The sequence below is a fragment of the Triticum aestivum genome, chromosome 4B, assembly GCF_018294505.1.
Source record: "Triticum aestivum cultivar Chinese Spring chromosome 4B, IWGSC CS RefSeq v2.1, whole genome shotgun sequence".
In the NCBI taxonomy this organism is placed as follows: Eukaryota; Viridiplantae; Streptophyta; class Magnoliopsida; order Poales; family Poaceae; genus Triticum; species Triticum aestivum.
The window spans coordinates 253,270,503-253,296,966 of record NC_057804.1 but is presented as its reverse complement, the minus strand read 5'-3'; the positions used below and the strand labels follow the sequence as shown (position 1 = coordinate 253,296,966).

Genomic DNA, 26,464 nt, shown 5'->3' with positions numbered 1-26,464 from the left:
CTAGTATTACCCTTCTTCAAATGCAATGCTATGCATACGCTTTGCATTTGAGGAGGTGATAGAGGCGGGGTGTCCTGATCTTTCGATGAGATGATAACTATTGATTTGGTGGAGTCGACTTTGACGATCCGACTACAAACGTGCACGACGTTGCGCCTTAGCAATCGCTAAATCAACTCAGAGAGGTTATTGACCACGCCGGAGCACGATCAACCTGACCACGAAGGTCTATTCATGCAAGCAATCGAAGAACAAGCAAGAATATGATAAAGCAATCTGAATATTGCGTATATGGATGAAGCATTGATAATGGTGGGGATCCGAAAGCGGTCTTGGTCTGGTCGTTGGACACAAACGAAGTACACGAAGTTGCGTTGGCTAACTTTGAACTAAACAAATCCCAAGGAAAAAGCTACTAGATGGATCTACTTATATAGGAGCAAGGGGTGGCGAGCAAGGAGGTGGGTGGGCGTCCCAAGGCAGCCTAAAACTAACCCTAGGTCGTACAAGGCTCATGGGCCCAAGTGGAGGTGATGCAACACCTTTGGACTTGTAGTTTGACTTGGATTCTGCTGCAGCGTCAGATTGTTTCGTCGATAGCTCAAATTTAGAGTCCATATGAAAGAGCTCTTGGCGTTTTGAGTCAGGTATGTCTGTGCAGTCCGAATCTGAATCCAAAACGCGTGAGACTTGGACTCTATCTTCTCTTGGCCCAAAAGTGACGTGAGAGGACTTTTTGAACAACACCTAAACATCTCTTTTCCCCTTATCTTCATATTTGGATTGTACAAATGTCCCATACTCCTGCAATTAGACATGACACAAAAGTTTGTGAAGTATTTTTGTCCTGGATGACATAAATAAATTATTGCATAGTTTGCATTAGAAATCACCTCACAAATATACATGTATGCAATATTTTTGGTCGTATACAAGGTAGTGATGTCCTCATCATCCTCCCCTTCTTGACAACGTTGCTTAGTTTGAAATATGGCTAACAAAAGAGACAAGGTGTACATGTTGTATATGTATATGTCATCCATTTTTACTGCCCTTGGTTTTTGCACATATGACACATGTATACATGAGTAACCTTCATAGTTCATAAAATTCAAAGCCAAAATATTATCACAAGAAGTAGAAGGCATGAAAATATTGCAACTCAGTTTGCACATATAAGTGAAGCTCTTATTCATTTCAAAAGGTTGACAATGTTCATCATTAAACCATCCTAACATTGATGAATAAACCTTACTTGCATCAAATTTACATGCTACAACATACTTAAATAAGCAAACATACAATAAGTCATTGGTCACAGAATCATCACCAAGATTAGAGGTCATATCAAAATGATTAAACATTGGTTCTTTTGCATCAACAATTAATTCAATGGGTGCACTCGAAATTGTTGGTATTTCAGTTGTTTGATCACATGACGCATTCATGACAGTAACACAATTCTCTAAGATAGGTGGTGTGCCCAAATCAATAGGTAACTCAACACATGATGTATTCAAGTTAACTAGGCATGCATCATTCTCATGTGAAAGTGGAAAATCTGTACCTTTGTCATTACCTCTTATGATCAACTCAGATGATGTAGGCACTCTCGATGGTGGTGTGTCACATGGTGGAGATGATGTAGTCATAGCAACAACAGATGTGGTTGTCATAGTACGCCTAGTAGTTAAAGAAACATCTGTATCAACACGTGAAATGTGCACCGTGCGCTTGTTCTCTTTGTGGGCAACACGTCGTTTTATTTCCTGTTCAGCTTTGCAAGCAAGACGAAACAAATGGTTCATAGAATAACACTCTTCATGAATTAGTATCTCTTGAATATCATGGTTTAATCCTCCCCAAATCTATCCATAAAATCTTCTCCACTTTCCACTAAAAATGAGTGCAACAATGTAGTTTGTAAAATCATCATAATATTTTGTTACCGTGTCAGTGCCTTGTTTTAAATGTTGTAATTTTTTAATCATGCCACGAGTATAATAAACATCAATGAATCTATCTCTCATGACAAGTTTTAAATCATCCCAAGTAGTAGGTATAAAATCAGGGTTTAACCGACAATACTCACTCCACCAAACTAAAGCAAAGCTACTGAAAGTACTAACCGCAGCTTAAAATTTTCCACGCTCATCAAAATTACAGAAAGCAAATATAGCATTTATTTCGTACCCATTCAATATATAAATCAGGCCTCAAACGACCAATAAATGGTGGCATGAAAACATTAACCTGATTATGTGCATTCTGATGTTGCTCCTCTTGTGATGGTTGTTGTATTTTCTTAGGTGGTGACAAATCTCCCACGATCAATGAAGCCCAAGAACTAACTACTCCAGAACCTGCCATAGTTAGTAGAAAACAAGAAACAAAATTCAAGAATAATGTTCCTATGAACTACTAGGATGTGGTGGTAAAACGCTCACGGTATATAGCAAATATCAATATCTTACAAGTTCTTACCATGCAGCAGGTGGTGACAGGCAACCAGCGGTGTCAAATAACTCCGAAGATTGAGTAAAGCGATTGCAAGGGGAACGTACATATACACGATGTAGAAATATGTGGAGTTTGGGTAGCAAAAGATTAGCAATAATCAATTCAGAGATGCAATGTTGAATAAACGCTCAGCGACGGTACTATGCTGGTCCTAGGCTAGACCGTACTAGAGACGCGAGCCTAAAACACTAATGAGGTCAGGTGTAGCACAACTAGCATCAATAAAGGATATGAAGTAGCTCTGGACAGCAAGATATAAGTGAAGATCACAATAGCATTAAAGATAATGATGAGAAACAACTGTCAAGCAGGATATACCAACAACTTTCTCTCCAACTTTCCTCTGGAATAACTTGTTCCAATTTTTTGATAATTTTTCTCAAGAATGGCATTGACTCAAGCTTTCAAACGCAAAAAGAATCACTCAATTCTGAGTTGATATGAGGAGTCAAAAAACTAAAACTGGCCTGAAAAACTGGAACAAGCTGTGTTCACGAACTTTGGAGGGCAAAAAGACCTATTTAGAAGCCGATTTTGAGGTGTCAAACATTGAACTAGCTTCTGCAACTATTTAGATGCGGCTCGTCGCTAGCTTTAATTTGAGTACTCACGGAGCCAAAACGGACTTCGCATGAGAAAGATACGCCTGTTTTACTGAACAGTGAGCAAAACAGATTCGAATCCGAATTCATGTACGAGATTGAGTCTAGATAGATCCGAATTTTGTTTTTTTTCTTCTTTTTTCCTCACACTTTTTTTCCTTTTTCTTTCTCTCCTTTTTTTTCTCTTTCCTTTTCTTTTCTCTCCCCCTCTTTCCAAAACAAACTACATAAGATGTAGATTGGATCAAGCGAAGGTGTGAACGACCTCAACTATGATTATGATAATGAACGGTGAGTAGCATGAGGTGGAAATTGATGGATGGGATGGTGGACAACGGAAGGAGTAACGATGCAGCGGTGGCGTGACTAATGTGAACAGAACTCGAAACTCTAAACGAACTAGACACTAAGACCAGCAACTGGACACGACGATGCAACCGATAATTCAATAATGTAAACAATGAAAAGAAAATTGCAAAGGATCAGACTCGCTTGGACAAAGTTTTTACTTTTTTGTTGCTTTTTCTTGGACAGTAGGTAAGAAAATAAATCTAATCTAGGGAAAACTGGAAATTCTCACCGAGCAACCTGAAAACTGATACCACTTGATAGAGGCGGGGTGTCCCGATCTTTCGATGAGATGATAACTATCGATTTGGTGGAGTCGACTTTGACGATCCGACTACAAACGTGCACGACGTTGCGCCTTAGCACTCGCTAAATCAACTCCGAGAGATTATTATTGACCACGCCGGAGCACGATCAACCTGACCCCGAAGGTCTTCCTGCAAGCAATCGAAGAACAAGCAAGAATATGATAAATCAATCTGAATATTGCGAATATGGATGAAGTATTGATAATTGTGGGGATCCGAAGGCGGTCTTGGTCTGGTCGTTGGACACAAACGAAGTACACGAAGTTGCATTGGCTAACTTTTAACTAAACAAATCCCAAGGAAAAAGCTACTAGATGGATCTACTTATATAGGAGCAAGGGGTGGCGAGCAAGGAGGTGGGTGGGCGTCCCAAGGCAGCCTAAAACTAACCCTAGGTCGTACAAGGCTCATGGGCCCAAGTGGAGGTGATGCAACACCTTTGGACTTGTAGTTTGACTCGGATTCTGCTGCAGCGTCAGATTGTTTCGTCGATAACTCAAATTTGGAGTCCGTATGAAAGAGTTCTTGGCGTTTTGAGTCAGGTATGTCTGTGCAGTCCGAATCTGAATCCAAAACGTGAGAGACTTGGACTCTAGCTTCTCTTGGCCCAAAAGTGACGTGAGAGGACTTTTTGAACAACACCTAAACATCTCTTTTCCCCTTATCTTCATATGTGGATTGTACAAATGTCCCATACACCTGCAATTAGACATGACACAAAAGTTTGTGAAGTATTTTTGTCCTGGATGACATAAACAAAGTATTGCATAGTTTGCATTAGAAATCACCTCACAAATATACATGTATGCAATATTTTTTGTCGTATACAAGGTAGTGATGTCCTCATCAGGAGGGGGGGTGGGGTATTAACGAGTATTAGTATGGGTCTAAGTCTTATATGTATGTACACACACACACATAAATTGCATCCATAACATGATATCATGGCCGAAGGTCTTGAGTTCAAGTGCTGGCATTTGCAATTTATCTAAAAATTCCTGTTGCCCCCTCTGTGTCCACGTATAGGCCTCTTGAGCCATACCTCTGAGTCTGTTCACGTGTTGACTTCCCGGGTCACACATGAGCGGGTGTTGAAGTGTATATGTGGATTGCCTAGCCCAACTCTGGTGCGAGACCACACATCCACTGTCCTATCATTCCTGACCAGTCCAGGAGCCAGCAGGTGAGCTTTGACAATGAGCAGTAGTAGCTGAATAGAGGAAGGGAGGAGGCACACTGGCGGGTGCTCATGGGTGAGAGGGCTCTGTTTGGGACAAACTTACATTATTATTAGGGTTTGCTAGGGTTGTTGTTTGTGGATTTCATCTGGGGTTGTTGTCAACAAAATGGCAGGACAATTTTTAGTGCCCAAATTTAGGAGGTACTCCCTCTGTCTCAAAACAAGTGTCGCTGATTTAGTACAACTTGAGTACAAAGTTGTACTAAATCAGCGACACTTATTTTGGGATGGTGGGAGTACATAGTAAGGGGATGAATCATTGCCGACAGCCCACAAGCGCTTCCACTTCGAGGACTACTGGCTTCGGTTGGATGACTTCCACGACACCGTTGCCGCGGCTTGGAGCTCGGTGCACGACGACGACCCCTTCCGGAGGCTGGTCAAACGCCTACAAGCCACTGCCCGCCGCCTCTCGAGTTGGAGCGCCAAGTCCACGGGCAACATTCGGGAAAAGCTTGCCATATCCTGCGAGCTGATCCGGCGCTTCGACAAGGCGCGTGAGGACCGGGTGCTCTCGCCTCCGGAGGAGTGGCTTCGCAAGCAGCTCAAGCTCGCCTACCTGGGCATGGCTTCCATGGAGCGCATGATCGCCAGGCAGCGAGCCCGCATCGCTACTCTCAAGGACGGCTACGCCAACACGAGCTTTTTCCACAGACAATGCTCCTTCCGAAGGCAGAAGAATCGCATACACAGCCTTGTCGTGGACGGCCAGGTGTTCACCGATCATGAGGAGATGGCCAACGTGGCTTTTATGCATTTTGATGACTTGCTGGGCACCGCCGTGGACCGGGAGCGCACCTTGGTTCTTTCCCGACTCATTGCCCCCAGCGACCTCGCATGCCTCGATGAGCCCTTCAGCTAGGAGGAGATATGGGAGGCGGTCAAGCGCATGCCGGCGCGCAAAGCGCCCGGACCGGACGGCTTCACTGCAGAGTTTCTGCGCGCTTGCTGGAGCATCAGCCAGCACGACATTTGGAGCGTTTTCAAGCTGCTGTACACACTGCGAGGGTGCGGGTTTAGTAAGCTCAACCAAGCGCTGCTTACCCTGCTGCCCAAACACGCGGATGCTCACAAGCTCGGCGACTACCGACCGATCTGCTTGATCCACATGGTGGCCAAGATCTTCGCGAAGGTCCTGTCTTTGTGACTCGCTCCCAAGCTCGACAACCTTGTCAGCCGCAACCAGAACCCGTTCATTGCTGGGCGTAGTCTTCACGACAACTTCATCCTAGTCCGGCAATCCCTCAAGATGCTGCATCAACTTGCCGCGCCTAGGATCATGCTCAAACTCGACCTCACACGTGCCTTCGACTCCATCTGCTGGCCCTTCCTCTTCGAGGTGCTGCGTGTTAGACCTTTCAACCTGAGCATTGATAGTTGTGGATGACACTAGGAGAGTTGGGACAATTTTCGTTGGTTTATTTCTCACACAATGCCATACCAACCTGAGGGGTTGGGGATACATATTTATAGGCTGCTAGCCAGCCAAGGCATATGCTAAGATGCTGCTAAGATGCCAGTCTAAGATGCTAGTCTAAGATGCTAGTCTAAGATGCTAACTGACAGTCCTTGATGGTCAAGGACAGAACTCTATCCTAACAGCCAGTCCTTGATGGTCCAGGACTTTATCCTCCTAACTGCCACAAGGACCATGTGCTGCAGCCCCACAAGGACCCTAGTACACAGACTTATCCATCATTCTCCCCCTAAGTCTTGTACGTCGTCTTGTGGGAGAGTTGAATCATCCCAATCCTGGAGCAAAGTTCGAGGAACTTGACCCTCCCAAGGGGCTTGGTGAGCAGGTCTGCGAGCTGATCCTTGGTGTTGATGTAGCTCGCCTCGATGCTCCCTTCTTCCACACAGCTGCGGATGAAGTGATACCTCAGTCGGATGTGCTTGCTCCGTTCGTGGAACACGGGGTTCTTTGCCAGGGCCAGGGCGGACTTGCTGTCCACCAGGAGCTGCACCGTTCTGGTGTCTTGAACGAGAAGATCACCAAGCAGTCGAGCAAGCCAGAGCGCCTGAGTACAGGCGGTGGAGGCCGCTATATACTCAGCCTCACAGCTGGACAGGGCCACCACCTGCTGCTTGACTGATTGCCAGCTCACGAGACACTTGCCGAGGAAGAGGAGGATCCCGCTCGTGCTCTTGCTGGTGTCGATGTCGCCGGCGTGGTCGCTGTCGCTGTACCCGACGAAGTGTGCCGCCCCAGGACACCTAGGGTAGTGGAGGTCGTGGTCGAGGGTCCCTGCTATGTAGCGGACGATCCTCTTCACTGCCTGCTGGTGTTCCGACGTTGGTCGCTCCATGAACCGACTGACATAGCCGACGGAGAATGCCAAGTCCGGCCGTGTGTGAGTGAGGTAGCGAAGGCTCCCCACAAGGCGTCGGTACTGCGTAGCATCCACTTCCTCCGTCGTGCTGTCGCGGCTCAGTTTCAGCCTCTCCTCCATCGGAGTGAGAGCTGGATGGCAGTCGGTGAGCCCAGCTAGCTCAACGATGCGCTTGGCGTAGGCGGACTGTCGAAGCGCGATCCCGGAGTGGTCCTGGTGCACCTCAATCCCTAGATAGAAGGAGAGGAGCCCCAGGTCACTCATCTGGAACGTGGCCTTCATGTCTTCCTTGAACGCCGCCACCTCTGCATCTTTGGTGCCGGTGATCACCAGGTCGTCAACGTAGACGCCCACCAGCAGGGCATTTCCTCCACTCCCCCGTCGGTAGACGGCAGCCTCATGCGGGCTCTGCTCGAAACCCATCTTCTTCAGCGTGGAGTCCAGCTTGGCGTTCCACGCCCTGGGTGCCTGCCGCAGGCCATAGAGAGCCTTGCGCAGGCGGAGCACCTTGCCCTCCTGGCCGGGAATCGTAAACCCCGGTGGCTGATGCACGTAGACTTCCTCCTTCAAGTCGCCATTGAGGAATGCCGACTTAACGTCCATGTGGTGGACACGCCAGCCCTCCTGGGCAGCCAGCGCAAGGAGAAGTCGCACGGACTCCATCCGTGCCACAGGAGCGAAAGCGTCGTCGAAGTCGACTCCTTCCTGCTGCAAGAAGCCTCGGGCCACCAAACGAGCCTTGTGCTTGATGATGGCGCCGGCTCCATCCCTCTTCAGCTTGAACACCCACTTAAGGGTGATTGCGCGGTGACCTCGAGGGAGATCAGCAAGCTCCCAGGTGCGGTTTTGCTCGACCGCATCCATCTCCAACTTCATCGCGGCGCGCCATGCCGCGTCTCTTTCGGCCTCTGCAAAGGACCGTGGTTCGCCGTCTTCACACACGAGCTGTAGCTGCGCCTCCAGGTCACGTGGCACCAGTCCTGGCACCGGCTGGTCGCCGAGCACATTATCCATCGTACGGTACCGCAGCGGTTCGCCTCCATACCATGCGTCGACCCGCTCCTCGTCGTGAGTGAGCGGGGAAGCGAACTTCATCGGGTTGTGCTCTGCGTGAGCTGGTGCTGATGAAGACGAGCCCGGAGTGGCGACCGCCGGGGCTGGAGTATGCGGCGTCGCCGGTTGTGGTGTCGTCGGTGTAGCAGGCGCCGGAGTCGATGTAGTTTTGGGGGCCGGGGTAGACGTGCCCGGTGAAGAGGAGCTGCTTGCTCCCCCAGCTTCCTTGAAGTGAGCGTACTCGACAATGAAGTCGTCATACGTCGGCGTCGAGCCGTCGTCCACCGCCTTGTCCCATTGCCACCCTCGCCCTTCGTTGAACACGACGTCTCGCGCTGTGCGCACACGTTGTGTCTTTGGGTCGAGGATGCGGTAGGCCTTTGAGCCCTCCGCGTAGCCGATGAAGACTCCCGGAGTGCTCCTGTCGTCGAGCTTGCCGATGTGGCCGAGCTCCTTGGCGAACGCAAGGTAGCCAAAGACCCGCAAATGAGAGACCGCCGGCTTCCGCCCATGCCAGGCCTCGTACGGAGTTCTGCCGTCGAGTGCCTTAGTAGGAGAGCGGTTGAGGATGTAGACGGCCGTTAGCACCGCCTCTCCCCAGAAGACAGCCGGCATCCCTCTCTGCTTGAGGAGAGCCCGAGCCATCCCCACAACCGTCTGGTTGCGCCGCTCGACGACGCCGTTTTGCTGCGGGCTGTACGGCGCGGAGTAGTGGCGCTGGATGCCCTCATCGGCGCAGTACGACGCGAATTCAGCCGCCGTGAACTCGCCGCCGTTGTCAGTGCGCAACACGCGCAATTTGCGGCCGCTCTCCGCCTCCACACCAACCTGCGCGCGCCTGATGGCGTCCGCCGCTTCTCCCTTACTGCCGAGGATCATCACCCACATGTAGCGGGAGAGATCGTCGACGAGCAGCAGGAAGTAGCGTCGACCTCCTGGTGTGGCTGGCGTCACCGGACCGCACAGGTCTCCGTGCACGAGCTCCAGCTTCTCCTTAGCCCGAAAACTCGCCTGTTGGGGAAAGGGGAGTCGTCTCTGCTTTGTCAGTACGCAGATGTCGCAGAACTGCTCCACATGGTCGAGGCATGGCAGGCCTCGCACCATCTCCTTGGCACTTAGACGCTTCAGGGCCTCAAAGTGAAGGTGCCCAAAGCGCTCATGCCACTGCCACGCCTCGTCGTCTCGACGGACAGCGAGACAGACCGGTTGTGCCACCTGCACATCAAGGACGTAGAGTCGATTTTCACCTCTGGGCACCTTGGCGAGAAGGCGACGCTGGCGATCCCAGATGCGTAGGACCCCATGCTCAATCAGCACGCGTGAGCCGTTCTCATCCAGCTGTCCCAAGCTGATGATGGAATTCCTTAGCGCGGGGATGTAGTAGACACCGGTGAGCAGCCGGTGCTCTCCCATCTTGGTGGTGAAGATGACGGAGCCGACGCCCTTTATCTCCACAGCGGAGGCATCCCCGAACTTGACGGAGCCTCGCGCATCGGAGTCGAGCTCGGCGAAGAATTCCCTTCGACCGGTCATGTGGTGGGTGGCGCCGGTGTCGAGGCACCACCCCGTAGCCTTGTCCTTCCCGGAGCCATCGCTGAGAAGAGCATGTGCTTTTGGCTCATCGAGGTGGATGAAAGCCTTTGCGACTGGAGTCGCCGAGGGTAGCTCAATGCTTGCATGCGCCATGAACAGAGCCGTCTCCTCCTCCTTCGCCTGTGCGACGTGAGCCTGGCCTTGTCGTGGTTGCCGACACTCATTGGCCCAATGGCCAAACCGGCCACAGTTGTGGCAACTGTTGTCTTGTGCCGGCCTGGGCTTGCCAGCGGCGCCGTCCTTGGCGCCTCCGCGGGCGTCACCTTCGGCACGTCCTTGTGCCCTGCCCGGGGGGCCTCTTCGCGCCTTACGCTGCTTGCCACGCTTGCGGCCGCCCGTCGAGGAGGAAGGCTCCCCCTTCTTCTTGTCACCAAGGCTGGGATCCCACTGCTCCCGAGTTAGGAGCAGCTTCCCGCCGGTGGTGACGGGCCCCGAGGGGGGCTGTGGCTCGTCGGTGTCGACGACCTTGAGTCGACCTATCGCCTCCTCGATCGTCATCGTGGAGAGGTCCAGCAACGACTCGATCGAGCGAGCCATCTGCTTGTACTTCTCGGGAATGCACCGAAAAAGCTTCTCGACAGCTCTCTCCTCGGTGTAGGTGGCATCGCCAAACTTCACCATCTTCTGCAACAGAGTGTTGAGACGGAGAGCAAAGTCATCAACGTCCTCACCTGGCTTGAAGCCCAGGTTCTCCCACTCCTTACGAAGTGCCTGCAGGGTGGACTTGCGAGCACGGTCGCTGCCGATGCGTGCTGCGGCGATGGCGTCCCAAGCCTCCTTGGCAGTCCGCTTGTTGGAAAGCGAGAACTGCATCTCGGGCGGGACTGCGGCGATGAGGGCGTCCAGCGCCCGTCGATCCTCTAGGTGGTCGACGTTGCTGTCCTGGACTGCCTCCCACATGCGCCGCACCTGGAGCCTGACCTTCATGATCCCGGCCCACTCGACGTAGTTGGTTTTAGTGAGGGTAGGCCACCCAACACTGGAACCAACATCCCTGACCACAGTCCGGACCTCGTAGAGGCCGCGGTCCTGGTCGTTGCAGCCGCCGTCGCGGTGCGCGCCTCCACCTGGAGCGCGGGCGTGCTCGGCTGCCCACTGCGCCGTCCGCTCCTGCGCCACTTTGGCGCGATCTACGTCGGCGCCGTCGTCCGCAGGCGCGGAGCTGCTGGAGCTGCCGGGGCTGCCGCGGAGTGCCTTGGCATCCGCCGTAGCCTCACGGGCTGCTTCTGCTGCTGCTGCTGCTTCTACCTCCGCCCTGGCTGCTTCTACCTCCGCTCTGGCTGCTGCCAGCTCCGCTGCAGCCAGCCTCGACACTCTTGCCGCCGCAGCAGCCGCTGCTACAGCCGCTCGCTCACGCTCCTCTGCCACGGCGCGCTCGGCCTCTTGCCGGCGCCGCATGCTCGAGGTAGCCGTGTGCTGAGAGCGACCTGCAGACATGGCTCGCTGCAGGGGGGCTGTTGCGTGAAGAGGAGGCTGATGAAGACGAGCTGCTGCTCGACAGTCCGGAGGGAGGAAGGTAACCAGAGGCAGACGGAGCAGCTGCTGCTACCGACTTGGGCTGCTCACAGGAAATGCTCAGGGTGCAGGTTAACCTGGCTCTGATACCACTTGTTAGACCTTTCAACCTGAGCATTGATAGTTGTGGATGACACTAGGAGAGTTGGGACAATTTTCGTTGGTTTATTTCTCACACAATGCCATACCAACCTGAGGGGTTGGGGATACATATTTATAGGCTGCTAGCCAGCCAAGGCATATGCTAAGATGCTGCTAAGATGCCAGTCTAAGATGCTAGTCTAAGATGCTAGTCTAAGATGCTAACTGACAGTCCTTGATGGTCAAGGACAGAACTCTATCCTAACAGCCAGTCCTTGATGGTCCAGGACTTTATCCTCCTAACTGCCACAAGGACCATGTGCTGCAGCCCCACAAGGACCCTAGTACACAGACTTATCCATCACTGCGCCAGTATGGGTTTGGGGACCAATTCAGAGAGTGGATAGCCATCCTGCTGTCCTCGGCGAGCACTCGTGTCATGCTCAGCGGAGCCCCCGGCCCGCCGATCTGGCATTGCCGCGGGCTGAGGCAAGGCGATTCCACCTCCCCGCAACTCTTCGTGTTGGTAGTGGACACACTTGGGAGGCTGATGCGACGCCCTTCAGTCTGGCATCCTCCAGCAGCTACACCCCCATCGCGCCATTCCGGTGATCTCTCTTTACGCCGACGACGTGATGCTTTTCTGCCACGCCACTCCTGAGGAGATATCCGCTGTCAACGACATCCTGGACGTGTTCGGCATGGCATCGGGGCTACGGGTGAATTACTCCAAGAGCTCGGTCACGGTTATACATGGCGATGATTCTGTTGCGGGGCTGGTTGAACTGCTTGGGTGCCCCGTCGTGACCCTGTCGGTCACCTACCTGGGCATCCCGCTCACCACCCGCCACCCCTCTGCGGCTCAGCTGCAACCCCTCGTCGACGCGGTGGCGGGCCGGCTACCCTCCTGGAAGGCTTGGCTGATGAACAAGGCTGGACGGCTTGCGCTAGTCAAGTCGGTGCTCACCGCGATACCGATCCATCAACTGCTCGCGCTCGCGCCCCCAAAGAAAACCTTGAAGCAACTTGAGAAGATCCAGCGTGGGTTTCTTTGGGCCGGCCGCGTGGATGCCCATGGTGGTCATTGCCACGTGAACTGGTGCCGGGTCTGCCGACCGCTTGAATATGGCGGTCTGGGCGTCCGGGACCTGGAGCGCAAAGGGCTCTTGCTTCGGTTGCGTTGGCTATGGCTTGCGCGCACAGACACGGACAGAGCACGGCAGGGGCTGGACCTGCAATTCACTTCGGAGGAGCGCGCGCTTTTTTACGCCTCCACTACCATGGCCCTCGGGGATGGCAGGACCGCACTTTTTTGGGAGGATCGCTGGCTTGGCAGCCAATCTGTCCGCGAGCTCGCGCTCATGCTCTTTCTGTTAGACCTTTCAACCTGAGCATTGATAGTTGTGGATGACACTAGGAGAGTTGGGACAATTTTCGTTGGTTTATTTCTCACACAATGCCATGCCAACCTGAGGGGTTGGGGATACATATTTATAGGCTGCTAGCCAGCCAAGCATATGCTAAGATGCTGCTAAGATGCCAGTCTAAGATGCTAGTCTAAGATGCTAACTGACAGTCCTTGATGGTCAAGAACAAAACTCTATCCTAACAGCCAGTCCTTGATGGTCAGGAACTCTATCGTAACTGCCACAAGGACCATGTGCTGCAGCCCCACAAAGACCCTAGTACACAGTCTTATCCATCATTCTCCCCCTAAGTCTTGTACGTCGTCTTGTGGGAGAGTTGAATCATCCCGATCCTGGAGCAAAGCTCGTGGAACTTGATCCTCCCAAGAGGCTTGGTGAGCAGGTCTGCGAGCTGGTCCGTGGTGTTGATGTAGCTCGCCTCGATGCCCCCTTCTTCCAAGCAGCTGCGGATGAAGTGATACCTCAGTTGGATGTGCTTGCTCCGTTCGTGAAAAACGGGGTTCTTTGCCAGAGCCAGGGCGGACTTGCTGTCCACCAGGAGCTGCACCGTTCTGGTGTCTTGGACGAGAAGATCACCAAGCAGCCGAGCGAGCCAGAGCGCCTGAGTGCAGGCGGTGGAGGCCGCTATGTACTCAGCCTCACAGCTGGACAGGGCCACCACCTGCTGCTTGACTGATTGCCAGCTCACGAGGCACTTGCCGAGGAAGAAGAGGATCCCGCTCGTGCTCTTGCTGGTGTCGATGTCGCCGGCATGGTCGTTGTCGCTGTACCCGACGAAGTGTGCCGCCCCGGACACCTAGGATAGTGGAGGCCGTGGTCGAGGGTCCCTGCCACGTAGCGGACGATCCTCTTCACTGCCTGTTGGTGCTCCGACGTCGGTCGCTACATGAACCGACTGACATAGCCGACGGAGAAGGCCAAGTCCGGCCGTGTGTGGGCGAGGTAGCGAAGGCTCCCCACAAGGCGTCGGTACTGCGTAGCGTCCACTTCCTCCGTCGTGCTGTCGCGGCTCAGTTTCAGCCTCTCCTCCATCGGGGTGAGGGCCGGGTGGCAGTCGGTGAGCCCAGCTAGTTGAACGATGCGCTTGGCATAGGCGGACTGTCGAAGCGCGATCCCAGAGTGATCCTGGTGCACCTCAATCCCTAGATAGAAGGAGAGGAGCCCCAGACCACTCATCTGGAAGGTGGCCTTCATGTCTTCCTTGAACGCCGCCACCTCGGCATCTTTGGTGCCGGTGATCACCAGGTCGTCAACATAGATGCCCACCAGCAGGGCATTTCCTCCACTGCCCCGTCGGTAGACGGCCACCTCATGCGGGCTTTGCTCGAAGCCCATCTTCTTCAGCGTGGAGTCCAGCTTGGCGTTCCACGCCCTAGGTGCCTGCCGTAGACCATAGAGAGCCTTGCGCAGGCGGAGTACCTTGCCCTCCTGGCTGGGGATCGCAAATCCCGGTGGCTGATGCACGTAGACTTCCTCCTTCAAGTCGCCGTTGAGGAATGCCGACTTGACATCCATGTGGTGGACACGCCAGCCCTCCTGGGCAGCCAGTGCAAGGAGAAGTCGCACGGACTCCATCCGTGCCACGGGGGCGAAAGCGTCGTCGAAGTCGACTCCTTCCTGCTGCAAGAAGCCTCGGGCCACCAAGCGAGCCTTGTGCTTGATGATGGCGCCGGCTCCATCCCTCTTCAGCTTGAACACCCACTTAAGGGTGATTGCGCGGTGACCACGAGGGAGATCAGCGAGCTCCCAGGTGTGGTTTTGCTCGACCGCATCCATCTCCAACTGCATCGCGGCGCGCCATGCCGCGTCTCTCTCGGCCTCTGCAAAGGACCGTGGTTCACTGTCTTCACACGCGAGCTGTAGCTGCGCCTCCAGGTCACGTGACACCAGTCCCGGCGCCGGCTGGTCGCTGAGCAGATTATCCATCGTACGGTACCGCAGTGGTTCGCCATCATGCCACGCGTCGATACGCTCCTCGTCGTGAGTGAGCGGGGAAGCGAACTTCATCGGGTTGTGCTCTGCGTGAGCTGGTGCTGATGAAGACGAGCCCGGAGTGGTGACCGCCGGGGCTGGAGTATGCGGCGTCGCCGGTTGTGGTGTCGTCGGCGTAGCAGGCGCCGGAGTCGATGTAGTTTTGGGGGCCGGGGTAGACATGCCCGGCGAAGAGGAGCTGCTTGCTCCCCCAGCTTCCTTGAAGTGGGCGTACTCGACAATGAAGTCGTCATACATCAGCGTCAAGCCGTCGTCCACCGCCTTGTCCCATTGCCACCCTCGCCCTTCGTTGAACACGACGTCTCGCGCTGTGCGCACACGTTGTGTCTTTGGGTCGAGGATGCGGTAGGCCTTTGAGCCCTCCGCGTAGCCGATGAAGACTCCCGAAGTGCTCCTGTCGTCGAGCTTGCCGATGTGGCCGAGCTCCTTGGCGAACGCAAGGCAGCCAAAGACCCGCAAATGAGAGACCGCCGGCTTCCGCCCATGCCAGGCCTCGTACGGAGTCCTGCCGTCGAGTGCCTTAGTAGGTGAGCGGTTGAGGATGTAGACGGCCGTTAGCACCGCCTCTCCTTAGAAAACAGCCGGCATCCCTCTCTGCTTGAGGAGAGCCCGAGCCATCCCCACAACCATCTGGTTGCGCCGCTCGACGACGCCGTTTTGCTGCGGGCTGTACGGCGCGGAGTAGTGGCGCTGGATGCCCTCATCGGTGCAGTACGATGCGAATTCAGCCGCCGTGAACTCGCCGCCGTTGTCAGTGCGCAACACGCGCAATTTGCGGCCGCTCTCCGCCTCCACACCAACCTGCGCGCGCCTGATGGCGTCCGCCGCTTCTCCCTTACTGCCGAGGATCATCACCCACATGTAGCGGAGAGATCGTCGACGAGCAGTAGGAAGTAGCGTCGACCTCCTGGTGTGGCTGGCGTCACCGGGCCGCACAGGTCTCCATGCACGAGCTCCAGCTTCTCCTTGGCCCGAAAACTCGCCTGTTGGGGAAAGGGGAGTCGTCTCTGCTTCGTCAGCACGCAGATGTCGCAGAACTGCTCCACATGGTCGAGGCATGGCATGCCTCGCACCATCCCCTTGGCACTTAGACGCTTCAGGGCCTCAAAATGAAGGTGCCCAAAGCGCTCATGCCACTGCCACGCAACGTCGTCCCGACGGACCGCGAGACAGACCGGTTGTGCCACCTGCACATCAAGGACGTAGAGTCGATTTCCACCTCTGGGTACCTTGGCGAGAAGGCGATGCTGGCGATCCCAGATGCGTAGGACCCCATGCTCAATCAGCACGCGTGAGCCGTTCTCATCCAGCTGTCGCAAGCTGATGATGGAGTTCCTTAGCGCGGGGATGTAGTAGACACCGGTGAGCAGTCGGTGCTCTCCCGTCTTGGTGGTGAAGATGACGGAGCTGACGCCCTTTATCTCCACAGCGGAGGCATCCCCGAACTTGACGGAGCCTCGCGCATCGGAGTCGAGCTCGGCGAAGAATTCCCTTCGCCCGGTCACGTGGTGGGTGGCGCCGGTGTCGAGGCACCACCCTGTAGTCTTGTCCTTCCCGGAGCCATCGTCGAGAAGAGCGTGTGCTTTTGGCTCATCGAGGTGGATGAACGCCTTTGCGACTGGAGTCACTGAAGGTAGCTCAATGCTTGCATGCGCCATGAACAGAGCCGTCTCCTCCTCCTTCGCCTGTGCGACATGAGCCTGGCCTTGTCGTGGTTGCCGACACTCATTGGCCCAATGGCCAAACCGGCCACAGTTGTGGCAACTGTTGTCTTGTGCTGGCTTGGGCTCGCCAGCGGCGCCGTCCTTGGCGCCTCCGTGGGCGTCACCCTCGGCACGTCCTTGTGCCCTGCCCGGGGGGCCTCTTCGCGCCTTACGCTGCTTGCCACGCTTGCGGCCGCCCGTCGTGGAAGAAGGCTCCCCCTTCTTCCTGTCACCAAGGCTGGCATCCCACGGCTCCCGAGTTAGGAGCAGCTTCCCGCCGGTGGTGTTGGGTCCCGAGGAAGGCTGTGGCTCGTCGATGTCGACGACCTTGAGGCGACCTATCGCCTCCTCGATCGTCATCGTGGAGAGGTCCAGCAAAGACTCGATCGACCGAGCCATCTGCTTGTACTTCTCGGGGATGCACCGAAAAAGCTTCTCGACAGCTCTCTCCTCGGTGTAGGTGGCATCGCCAAACTGCACCAACTTCTGCAGCAGAGTGTTGAGACGGAGAGCAAAGTCATCAACGTCCTCACCTGGCTTGAAACCCAGGCTCTCCCACTCCTTAGGGAGTGCCTGCAGGGTGGACTTGCGAGCACGATCGCTGCCGATGCGTGCCGCGGCGATGGCGTCCCAAGCCTCCTTGGCAGTCCGCTTGTTGGAAAGCGAGAACTGCATCTCGGGCGGGACTGCGGCGATGAGGGCGTCCAGCGCCCGTCGATCCTCTAGGTGGTCGACGTTGCTGTCCTGGACTGCCTCCCATAGGCGCCGCACCTGGAGCCTGATCTTCATGATCCCGGCCCACTCGACGTAGTTGGTTTTAGTGAGGGTAGGCCACCCAACACTGGGACCAACATCCCTGACCACAGTCCGGACCTTGTAGAGGCCGCGGTCCTGGTCATTGCAGCCGCCGTCGCGGTGCACACCTGCACCTGGAGCGTGGGCGTGCTCGGCTGCCCACTGGGCCGTCCACTCTTGCGCCACTTTGGCGCGATCTGCGTCGGCGCCGTCGTCCGCAGCCACGGAGCTGTTGGAGCTGCCGGAGCCGCCGCGGAGTGCCTTGGCATCCGCCGTAGCCTCGCGTGCTGCGTCTGCTGCTTCTACCTCCGCCCTGGCTGCTTCTACCTCCGCTCTGGCTGCTGCCAGCTCCGCTGCAGCCAGCCTCGACACCCTTGCTGCCGCAGCAGCTGCTGCCACAGCTGCTCGCTCACGCTCCTCTGCCGCGGCGCGCTCGGCCTCCTGCCGGCGCCGCATGCTCAAGGTAGCCGTGTGCTGAGAGCGACCTGCATACATGGCTCGCTGCAGGGGGGCTGTTGCGTGAAGAGGAGGCTGTTGAAGACGAACTGCTGCTCGACTGTTCGGAGGGAGGGAGGTAACCAGAGGCAGACGGAGCAGCTGCTGCTACCGACTTAGGCTGCCCACAGGAAATGCTCAGGGTACAAGATAACCTGGCTCTGATACCACTTGTTAGACCTTTCAACCTGAGCATTGATAGTTGTGGATGACACTAGGAGAGTTGGGACAATTTTCGTTGGTTTATTTCTCACACAATGCCATGCCAACCTGAGGGGTTGGGGATACATATTTATAGGCTGCTAGCCAGCCAAGCATATGCTAAGATGCTGCTAAGATGCCAGTCTAAGATGCTAGTCTAAGATGCTAACTGACAGTCCTTGATGGTCAAGAACAAAACTCTATCCTAACAGCCAGTCCTTGATGGTCAGGAACTCTATCGTAACTGCCACAAGGACCATGTGGTGCAGCCCCACAAAGACCCTAGTACACAGACTTATCCATCACTTTCAATGCATCCCCAAGCAGCGCTGGAAGACGAGAACGGTGGCGGAGGCCATGACCGGCAATCGCTGGGCGCGCGACATCCAAGGCCTGCTCGGCCTTCCTGAGATCGGACAGTACCTGAAGCTTTGGCACTTGGTGCAGCACGTCGAACTGTCCAACGAGCCGGACAAGCTGCTTTGGAGCTGGGCCACCAATGGCACATACACTGCCCAGTCTTGCTACCGGGCAACCTTCCAGGGAGCGCCGGGCTGCCACTCCTGGAAGCTCATTTGGAGGAGCTGGGCACCACCTAAAGTGAAGTTTTTCCATTGGCTGGCATGCCAAGATCGCTGCTGGACCGCCGAGCGGCTCGCACGCCGCGGCCTGCAGCACCACCCACGGTGCCTTCTGTGTGACCAGGAACCGGAGACGACCAGGCACTTGATGCTCATATGCCCATTCACTAGGCAGACATGGCATGAGGTCCTATCTTGGCTGCGCTTGCCGGCGCCGATGCCCGAGCACGACGACTCGCTTATGGACTGGTGGCTGCATGCGAAGGAGTCCACACCGCCCACACTACGCAAGGCGCTGAAATCCGTGGCGCTCTTGGTGCCGTGGATGATCTGGAAGCATAGGAACGTGCGTTTTTGACCATGTTAGACCCTCGCTCAATGAGCTTGTTGACAGGATCAAGGACGAGGCCCGATGTTGGGCAAAGGCCGGAGCTCAAGGGCTCAGGGTCGTTTTGCCATCATCTTGGGATGTCCACTGAGCCCCTGACGGCTGTGCAAACCTGCCTCCTAGGAGGATGTAAATTCCCTCTCTTTCCAATGCAATGAAACGCAAAAGCCATTTGCGTTTTCTCGAATCATTGGTTAGAGTTTAAACCATGTGAAGTTACATGTCTTATGGTAATAAACGAACTATATATATCAGGAGTTGCTGGTAATTTTCTTGAGGTAGATCCTACCTACAATCCACATTTTTACTAAGTTCCTTTTGTGGTGTCATGCAGGTTGCACTCCCTTACACTGGGCTGTTATAAGAGGAAGTTTAGAAGTTTGCACCCTTCTTGTACATGCAGGCACCAAGCAGGAACTAACATTGAGTGATAGAGGTGGGTTTACTCCTTTGCAACTTGCAGCAGACAAAGGTCAACAGCATCTTTCCAATATACTTGTAAGTTTTCTCCTGGAATTGTTACTTAACTTATAAGAGATAACGTTGTTTGACCCAAAAAATTAACTAAATGCTAATGTTCAGTCTGCTGATAGACTACTGCAGCTAGATAGGCGTGGGCTGTGGTAAATATTTGCAGTCAAACATAGATATAAACTTGTATTTGGATTGGTGCACTCACATTTGTCCATATTTCCTGTTTTCCCTACTTCTTCCCCCCCTTCCTCTTGGAGATGTTTTCCAACAAAATGACTTAGACTCATTACTGTGTGCACTATGTACTAATCTTCTGAGCTCCACTAATGGAAGTTTCATTTCTCCGCTTTTAGTCTAATGCTACAAAAGTAAGCTTTGGAGACAAGTACTGCTCAGGGAGGCTGGGCAAGGTTGGATACGCACCTATCCTGTTTTCTTATCTTGTTATCCTCATGATCCTTTTCCTGAAATCAATTGTTTTTGGTGAGTATTGTTTGTGAGGTTTTTGTTATTGATGTTCAAGCTTAGGACTTGTAAAGCGTCCTTCATGATCTGACCTGATTATGAAACCTTTCCAGCATCTGATTTTTCTAGAATCACTGCTGCTGTTGGTCTTTGGTCATGGGCTGCTATTTCTCTTGCCTTGGCGTCGCAAGTGGTGTTCTACAGAGTTAGCAGGTAGCCTACGTCATATGAAGTTTACTTAACTGGATCATTTGCATGCACTGTTTGGAATCTTTTTACAGGTGCTTTATTTTTCTTGTCTTTTTCTTTTTTTGTGCTATGCAATACACTAATGATGCTTGGCGATTGCTGTATTTATGTAGAATCTTTAGAAAGATGATGAGGAAAACATTGAAAACTTCTTTCAAACGTTAATAGTCCAGAATTACCCCTTTTTTAATTTTCAGTAGCTGATTTGTAGATGTTAAGTTTGTTTTCTTCTAAAGTACTCTGTCTGCTTACTGCTTAATGTCAGTTTTGCTGTTTTGGTCTTTGGACAGAAACACTCCAGGCTACATCAAAACCAATACCGAGGGGCTTGATCCGAAGGTAGAATGTTCTACTAGAGTACTAGTGGTGTTCAAACTTTAATTTTTTACGCAAGCACTTTAAGAAAATGGCCCACCTCAATATTTAAAGAATCTTGTCATAGTGATTCTGTATAAAGTAAGAGTTCAGACTTTTGAGTTCAAACTTATTATTGCAGTTGGTACATAGTACTATAGTACTAATTGGGAAGAGAGAATCCAATTTTTAGTAGTGGTCAACACTCTAGCCAAATTGATTTCATCCTCTCGAGAAGGGAAGACAAGCGTGCTTGCCTTGATTGTAAGGTGATACCTGGAGCAGTGTTGTCCGACAAGAGCAGTGTTGTCCGACAACACAAACTTGTGGTGTCTGACTTCCGTTTTCAGATTCATGTCCAGTGGGATGAACGCGTGAAAGTCGCTAGAACGAAGTGGTGGTAACTTAAGGGGGAGGCAACTCAGGCTTTCAACAAGAGGGTTATTAAGGAGGGCTCTTGGGAGGAAGGAGTTGATGCAAACAATGTGGATGAAGATGGCGACTTGCGTTCAGGATGTGTCTTCAGAGGAGTATGGGGTGACCAGGGGAAGTAGAAGCAAAGCTGAAGATATCTGGTGGTGACACGGTGATGTTGAGAAGGCTATTGAGGAGAAGAAAGGCTGTTTCATACGCCTGCACCTGGATAGGAGTACAAACAAAATAGAGAGTAGAAGGTGGCAGAGAAGACCGCAAAGTGAGCTGTGAGTGAAACGAGGGTCGGGCGTATGAGGACCTCTACCAGCGTTTAAACACGAAAGAAGGCGAAAGGGACATCTATAAGATGGCCAAGATCCAAGAGAGGAAGATGAGGATGTCAACCAAGTCAAATGCATCAAGGATGGAGCATATCGACTTGTGGTGAAGGACGAGGAGATTAAGCATAGATGGCGAGAATACTTCGGCAAGTTGTTCGGTGGAGAGAATGAGAGCTCTACCATTGAGCTGGACAACTCCATTGATGATACCAAGAGATGTTTTGTTCAACAGATCCAAGAGTATGAGGTCAGGGAGGCTTTAAAAATAATGAAGGGAGGCAAGGCGATGAGCCCTGATTGTATCCCCATTGAGGTGTGGAGAGGATTTGGAGACATTGCAATAGTATGGCTAACTAAGCTTTTCAACCTCATTTTTTGGTCAAACAAGATGCCCTAAGAATGGAGGTGGAGAATATTAGTACCAATCTTCAAGAACGAGGGGATGTTCACAGTTGTGCTAATTACCATGGAATTAAGCTAATGAGTGATGCAATGAAGCTAATGAGTGACGCAATGAAGCCATGGGAGAGTCATTGAGCACCACTTAAGAAGTATGGCAAGCGTGACCTAAAACCAGTTTGGGTTCATGCCTAAGAGGTTGACTATGTAAGCCATTTTCTTGGTACGACAACTTACGGAGAGATACATGGAGCAAAATGTGGACCTGCATATGGTGTTCATTGACTTGGAGAAGACTTGCGATAAGATACCGCGAAATGTCATTTGGTGAGCCTTGGAGAAACACGAAGTCCTAACAAAGTATATTACTGAAGCAAGCTGGCTCGAATAGATGTGAATCACAGAGGAGGGCGTCGGCTCGATGTAATCCCAATGGAACGATGCAGCGGCAGGAGACCGTCGGAACATGAGGTCGACCTGTACGTGAGGTCGACCTGTACGTGAGGTCGACGCGCGGAGATTGGCGACCGTCGCGGATCGCGAACGCGGGCATGCGTAGTCACGGGAGGCAGCGCATCGTGGACCTGTAGCGGCTGTCTGGGAGAACATGTGAGCTCCCTGTTAATAGTAGGGCTGGATCGACGGGGCGAGGCAGGATGGAAGCCAAAGCTGCTGGGGCGTTGACCTGTAGGGCTGGATCCAGAGGGGCAACGGTGTGAAACCCACTAGCAGATGCAGCTAGCTTGTACGGGCGGTGGCTGATCCCATGAGCGAACTTAGCCAGCTTGCACAAGAAGCGGCAGCTGTGGCTGGCTTCTAACTCAGCCGATGGCCTGGAGGTGGGCTTCAAGCCTTCAACCTAAGGAGACGCCCGGGTAAATTGAACTGAGAGGCGGCTGCTGAACAGGCTGTTGTTTGCAGTAGAGCGGCGGCAGCGGGGGTTGATAAGGACAGGGAGCAGTAGCACGGCGGTGCAATTGGGGAAGAGGAGCAGTAACACGGTGGTGCGAAGAAGAGGAGCAGCGATGGGCCGCGCAAGATTGGATCTCAGCACGAGTTGCGTTTGCGAAAAAAAAACTACGGCTTTAATACCATGTTAGGATATATGCAACTTGTATTTCCTGAGGGCCAACGGTCAATATCTATATATACATGTAGAGGTGGTAAATATGCAGGAAACCCCTATACAACGGGGAAAATACACAGGCTATTCATGGACATAATATAACTCTTAACATACAAGATGGCGATTCGACCTGCAATGTTGTATGGTGCTGCTAACTAAAAGGCGACATGTCCAACAGTTAGTGTAGCAGAGATGCGGATGTGGCCACACAAGAAAGGATCGGTTTGGATAGATGATATACGCGATAGAGTTGAGGTAGCACCAATTGAAGAGAAGCTTGTCCAACGTCAACTGAGATGGTTTGGGCATATACAATTGGCATCCCGAAGTGTCAGTGCATAGTGGATGGTTACACGTGCTGATAATGTCAGGAGAGGTCGGGGTAGATCAAACTTGACATGGGAGGAGTTTGGTTAGGAAAGGGTCTGATCCAACTTGGGTATCAAGTAGCTGTTGTCCATATACTGGACAGCCGTGTACACCTTAAGTGCTGAGGAAAACCAGAAAACGGAGGTTCACCTCCACCAACCCTCTTGCCCACCTCTCTCCACGCTACGGCACAACAGCCTCCTCACGACTACGCTCTCTGGAGCTTGGGTCGTGACACTAGGGGTCTGTTTGGGTCGCTACCCTGAACTGCCCAGCCAATTCTTTAGCGTTGATCGCTGTATTGGTATCCGTTTGGCTGGGCTCCAAAATTTTGGCTTGCCAAGGCCCATTGGCTCTTTCTAGTTCATTTGATAGCCGATTCCTGGGCGAGATGCTGGCGGTCGAATCGGTCGCCAATATTTTGGCGTGCCGATGGGTTGGCAGGGCTGCTGTGGGCAGCAACCAAACAGCCCCTAGATGCCATCTGAGAAGTAGATTATTTTCAGTTGCATTTTTCTCTGGTAACGTGAGCATCTGTACTGAATATTTTGTACTCAGCACTTCTGTCATATTCTTAGGGACTTTTCTTCAATATCTTCAACATCATTACTGAGCTGTGTTATACTTGCAGGAACTACTCATGGGGATTGATCTTAGTTCCTCTACTTTTACAGGCAATTGGTCTCAGCTATGCCCTACTTGCAAGGTATTATAATGTTGTAGTTTACTTCCATTTTTACTTTACTTTTCTTTTTTACTATTTTCTCTTGGATATTCATTTTGACACGACATTTTATTTTTGAAATATATCACGTGAACATAGCTACACAAGGTTCTCCATTGTTTTCTTATGTCATTGATGCTACTACATCTTGTTGTTGCCAGACTAATTTTTTAGTAATTGTACTTACCAGATAGTTCGTCCTGTGCGCTCCAAACATTGTCCAATTTGTATGCGGTGTGTTGAACAGTTTGACCATCACTGCCCCTGGATATCAAATTGTGTTGGGAAGGTAAGATGTGGATATGTCGAGTTTGAATCTAGTTAAAGTTTTCAACTTTACTTTATCTTCTATTAGAATAGAAAACTTCACATCGGGCTGTACCAGTGGTAGTTGCAAATTATTCAAGTTAACCATAATGTACTTTACTCTTAGCTAGCGCTTTTCCATTATCCAATTGTTGCATGAAATGCTTCATTTTAAGTTATGGAGCCAAATGTACCGTACTCTTTAGCAAAAGGGGCGTTAATCCCTGACGTGCTGTTCCAGCCGTAGCAGGAAATATTCTCGGAATGTCCCATTGACTAAATAGGGGGCACTAATTTTGTGTGTTGGTGCATCATGCTGCTTGTTGTTATTCGTAGACTCTGGAAATTATTGAGAGAACATTTTATTATGTTATACATACTTTGCTATAGCTGGGGACTATGGAGTTCATTTTCAAATCTGACTGCAGTTGATATTCAAAGTGCTTCCCTTCGAACTTAAAAATAAAGAATACGCATGCCTTATGTTCAACTTATTCTGCATCAGATCTTATGGATCTCCGTATAACTAACATATGTTTTGTTTATAGAGAAATAAGTGGGACTTTTTGGTGTTTCTTTGTATGGGGATAGCTACAACCCTTCTCGGTGCTGCCGTTGGATTCCACAGTAAGGAGGCATAGTGAATATACATTCATTTCTTTTAATAGTGTAGTAACAGTTCATGGACATCTGACGGCAGGACTTTGGACGGAGCCCATTATACTCTCATCTTCTGAGTCGTGGACTCACTTCATGGTGACAAAACATCCTGGTGCTGTATTGTTCATGTTCATGGATATTTTCTTATTAACTGGAGCTCTTATTTTGACGGTGGCACAAGCAGTAATGGTAAGCTGTCTTGTTGACTAATTGCTTAGGACTTTGCTGCAATATTGGTTTATCACGCCGACCACACATTAGGTTTGCATGCATTGTTGTATTATTATGGCCTGACATTTTCTACAATGGGAATAGCAAAGAAGCACAAGTGCTTGTATTTTATGCCTGTAACACTTCCAACCTTGCTATATACTCCCTCGGTTCCAAAATAGATGACTCAACTTTGTACTAAATTTAGTACAAAGTTGAGTCATCTATTTTGGAACGGAGGGAGTAGTTCATGACACAAGAGAATCTCTGCTTATCACTCAACAGCCCCATATTGATACTCCCATTTGTCCCCGATATGCTAGAAAGACCAGGACGGAACACCGTCAGGCTTTTCATAACATGTGCTTACCCATTACATGCCATGTTTGATGCAGATAGTGAGGAATCTCACAACTAATGAGGCTGCAAACCAGTCGCGCTACACTTATCTTCGTGGGCCTGATGGACGCTTCAGGAATCCTTATAACCAAGGCTGGCAGAAGAACTGCGTTTATTTTCTTGTTAATGGCTACAACAACGACGAGGAGGCTGCATGGCCAACCCTTCAACAGACAGTAGAGTGAAGCTATGGTTCCTTGCTAGACCAGGCTGGATGTACTGTGGTGGAGTGTAGAAATGGGATGATTTTTGTGCATAGAGTTGATGACGATGGTTGTATCAGTTGTAAAATCTAACGGTCTGGAATTTGAGTAGTCGTTCACAACAAAAGTAAGTACCAACATACATATTTTCCTGACACAGCTCCAAGCTACTCGACTCTATCCATCCCTATTTAGATCTTGAGAATATTCTCATCTTCCAGTGAGAAACTGAATTACTGTGATTTTTTTACTGCTGTTGATGTGAAATTTCTCTTCATGTGCCGAAATTGTGATAATAAATGGCTTGAGAATGCCCTTTCTGATCGCTTGCAGACTGTTACTGCGTGTGGGCAAATTGTTCGGCGATTCCTCCCAAATCCGGGTCAATGAAATGGGAAGGCCTCTTATCTCCTGCAACACATCTCAACGAGGTGACCTTGGTGCATGATCGTGTTGAGTTGTAACGTGACTTGTTATGTACATGTACATGTGTGTGATATATGCTTACCGTTGTAACAACAGAGCCGGGTCCTTAAGGTAGCTAGCTAAGGGCATGTACAATAGTTGATAAGATAGTCTTATCTTTAAGTTTCACA

The 26,464-nt window shown here is 51.7% G+C and overlaps 1 protein-coding gene across 1 annotated transcript in view; it reads left to right on the top strand.

Moving 5' to 3' along the window:
* LOC123091939 (probable protein S-acyltransferase 23) overlaps nt 1-26,101 on the top strand; it is a 31,780-nt gene extending 5,679 nt beyond the window's left edge. Inside the window, exons 5-13 of the mRNA XM_044513565.1 lie at nt 19,510-19,673; nt 20,003-20,132; nt 20,228-20,327; nt 20,654-20,702; nt 23,998-24,072; nt 24,281-24,379; nt 24,945-25,023; nt 25,097-25,245; nt 25,662-26,101. Of these exons, the coding sequence (XP_044369500.1) occupies nt 19,510-19,673; nt 20,003-20,132; nt 20,228-20,327; nt 20,654-20,702; nt 23,998-24,072; nt 24,281-24,379; nt 24,945-25,023; nt 25,097-25,245; nt 25,662-25,850 (1,034 nt within the window). The 3' untranslated portion in view covers nt 25,851-26,101. The remainder of the gene's footprint in view (nt 1-19,509; nt 19,674-20,002; nt 20,133-20,227; nt 20,328-20,653; nt 20,703-23,997; nt 24,073-24,280; nt 24,380-24,944; nt 25,024-25,096; nt 25,246-25,661) is intronic.
* The last annotated feature ends 363 nt before the right edge of the window (nt 26,102-26,464 follow it).